Source organism: Calcarisporiella thermophila, assembly GCF_041956535.1.
Source record: "Calcarisporiella thermophila strain CBS 279.70 unplaced genomic scaffold VTP21scaffold_103, whole genome shotgun sequence".
NCBI classification, from domain to species: Eukaryota; Fungi; Calcarisporiellomycota; class Calcarisporiellomycetes; order Calcarisporiellales; family Calcarisporiellaceae; genus Calcarisporiella; species Calcarisporiella thermophila.
The window spans coordinates 1-2,359 of NW_027192290.1; the positions used below are offsets into that span (position 1 = coordinate 1).

Here is a 2,359-nt window from a genome sequence, read left to right on the forward strand (position 1 = left end):
AAAGATTACTGCAGGCGATAATTGAACGAGGAGTTTTTTAAAATGCTGCTTTTTGATAATAACTTGAATTATCAAAAATCGATGTAATAGAGGATATATTTTAATAAATATTTCCTTGTGCTGTTTGCTATACAAAAAGAAATAAAGTTCAATATGTCTTTCTAATTCTCTTCTGACTCAAATGAATCCAAAGCTATTGAAGCTCCGATTAATTACTCGGTACCTGCTAAAAAATAGATTATTCCTACCAAGTTCTGAATTGATGGATTTTGAATTAAGCTCAAACTCTAAACTCGCCACAATGAGTACAAGCGCTACATCGACAATGATAGTCGAAGTAAAATTTTCGAGGTAACTAGCCACCACCACGCCAGCGATATTGAATACACTATGATTCATTTTTTTTTATTGCTTCTGTGGAGATTGCCCAATGCCTTCAGCCTCATTCTGACATTTTATGCTCTGACTTGTAATAAACCAACGAGATATACATTTTATTGATACCGATATCCTTATGCTATCCATGTTCTATCGAAATAATAAAAATTCAAAACCTTACATTACAAATATTCACAGAATGCATCCGCCACTCCACCGCAGTCCTCCCTGATCAGAATAATCAAAATAAGTGACTGGCTTCAGAACCATGGCTCGTTGAACGCGGTTTAAGCTAGTTTGCTGCTTCACCTCTTCTGGTTCAATCCCCTCCATTACCTCTATGCCCGCCATAGAACCAAATGTATATGGAGGTTCCTGCATAGATTTTGTCGAGCAGTTTAAACGTTTTTGCTCGGACTATGAAAATTGAGCAAAGAAATTAATCAATGACTGTCAAACACTTAGTTCGTAAATTTGGGGTGTAATCAATGTACCCTGTCCAAAATGTCTGCTCCTTTTCGCTTGACTCCAATCTGCTGAGCTTCCACAAGTACCATTTCTTTGGCAAAGTATTTCGTGTAGAAATACAACGGAGTTAAATAAAATAAATATAAAATAGAGGGAGAGGAACAAAAATTTAAGGAAGAGAACAGAAATTTCAGGAGTATCTCAATAGGCAATTAAAAAATATTATTATACCCCTGGATTAGTTATGGAGAGTTTTTATTTCACAAGAAAAATGGCCAATTATTTCGGATCTTTTTATCAGGGATCGAATTTCGATGGTTGAAACAAGCAGTGTGAAAATTGATTTCCAATCCTTATCAAAATTACCCTAACCTTTAGTGAGTTCTAGGCTCAATTTTTAGAATTGAAAATGAGCTGTGAGAGAAGCCAGATATTTTGTGGCTCATCGCACTTCTACTCCCTCTTGAGGCTTTATCACTGCGTCCAATCCGGAGAATATTGAGTAGTCCCTGTACTGGACTCCCATGCGTGGCAATCTACATATTCCGACCCTCTCTTTAGTAAAAAATGGGAAGGGCTGATGGCCGGCGTGTATTAATTATGACATGCTCTATTATCACTGAAGTTTCAGCCATAACATCTTCAATAAAGGAAGACAAAAAATGAGAAAGCTAAACAACAACCAAACATTCATGCACATTGTTTTATTTTGTTCACATAGCGTCCTCACCCTAGACTCAAGCTGTAAGCTCTGCAACGCTGAGCACGGAATACACAATTAACTGAAAGGCACCGAGCTCAAAGTGGGAGCCAATAAGCTTAGGGAAAATGTATGCGATGGTTTTGGATCTGTGGCGTTGTACAGGTGTCATCCATCTCAGCAATCTTCTGCGCTGCAACCTGCTCTCATGCCGCAAACGAATTTATCCGAACTGTACTAGAAATGGCTGAATAAACTTTGATCCTAAATTTCTGGAATTAAATTATTTAATTTGTTATTCTATAAAGAAACTCGCCACTCTTACATAAAGAAAGTGTATACAATAAACTTAAAAAGCGTGTTAGAAGCTTTTTATCAATAATCAAAAGTGTTATTTTTTTTTTTGATCAATTAATGGAAACTTTTATTTAATTTCCATATATTACATGAAGTTAATGTCAATGGACTTAACATGACGAGATATAAGTCCTTGATCGATAGACGTTCAATCGATATGCGTGTATCGTAGTTGTCGTGAATAGCCTGTACGTGAAACCAATGTAATCGTTGTACTTATCGTAAGGGCGATCTTTTCAATGATCAAGACTCAGCTTCTGATCAAGTGGATAGCAGTCACAAACTAAGAGTAAGTGCTGGTGGGGGAAGTGGGATTCGAACCCACGCCGTTCTCATCGGCATCCCAGGGATAGTCCACTACACTAACCCTCCCCCATAATCAAAAGTGTTAAGTGCGAAGGGAAATGGAAAAACAATTAGATTATAATCATCAAACTGAAAAAAAGTTCTGTTACA

At 37.0% G+C, this 2,359-nt stretch overlaps 1 protein-coding gene and 1 non-coding gene across 2 annotated transcripts; both read right to left on the reverse strand.

Annotated features, from left to right (window-relative positions):
* Positions 1-570: 570 nt before the first annotated feature.
* On the reverse strand, positions 571-935 carry VTP21DRAFT_1107 (uncharacterized protein; the record flags this gene model as incomplete). The annotated part of the gene is made up of 2 exons (XM_069390475.1): positions 571-795; positions 873-935. The coding sequence occupies 2 exons, from the start codon at positions 933-935 to the stop codon at positions 571-573; spliced, it is 288 nt and encodes a 95-aa protein (XP_069245400.1).
* Positions 936-2,203: 1,268 nt separating this feature from the next.
* VTP21DRAFT_t396 lies at positions 2,204-2,276 on the reverse strand. The gene has a single exon. It is a non-coding gene; the product is annotated as a tRNA-Ser (tRNA).
* Positions 2,277-2,359: the final 83 nt, after the last annotated feature.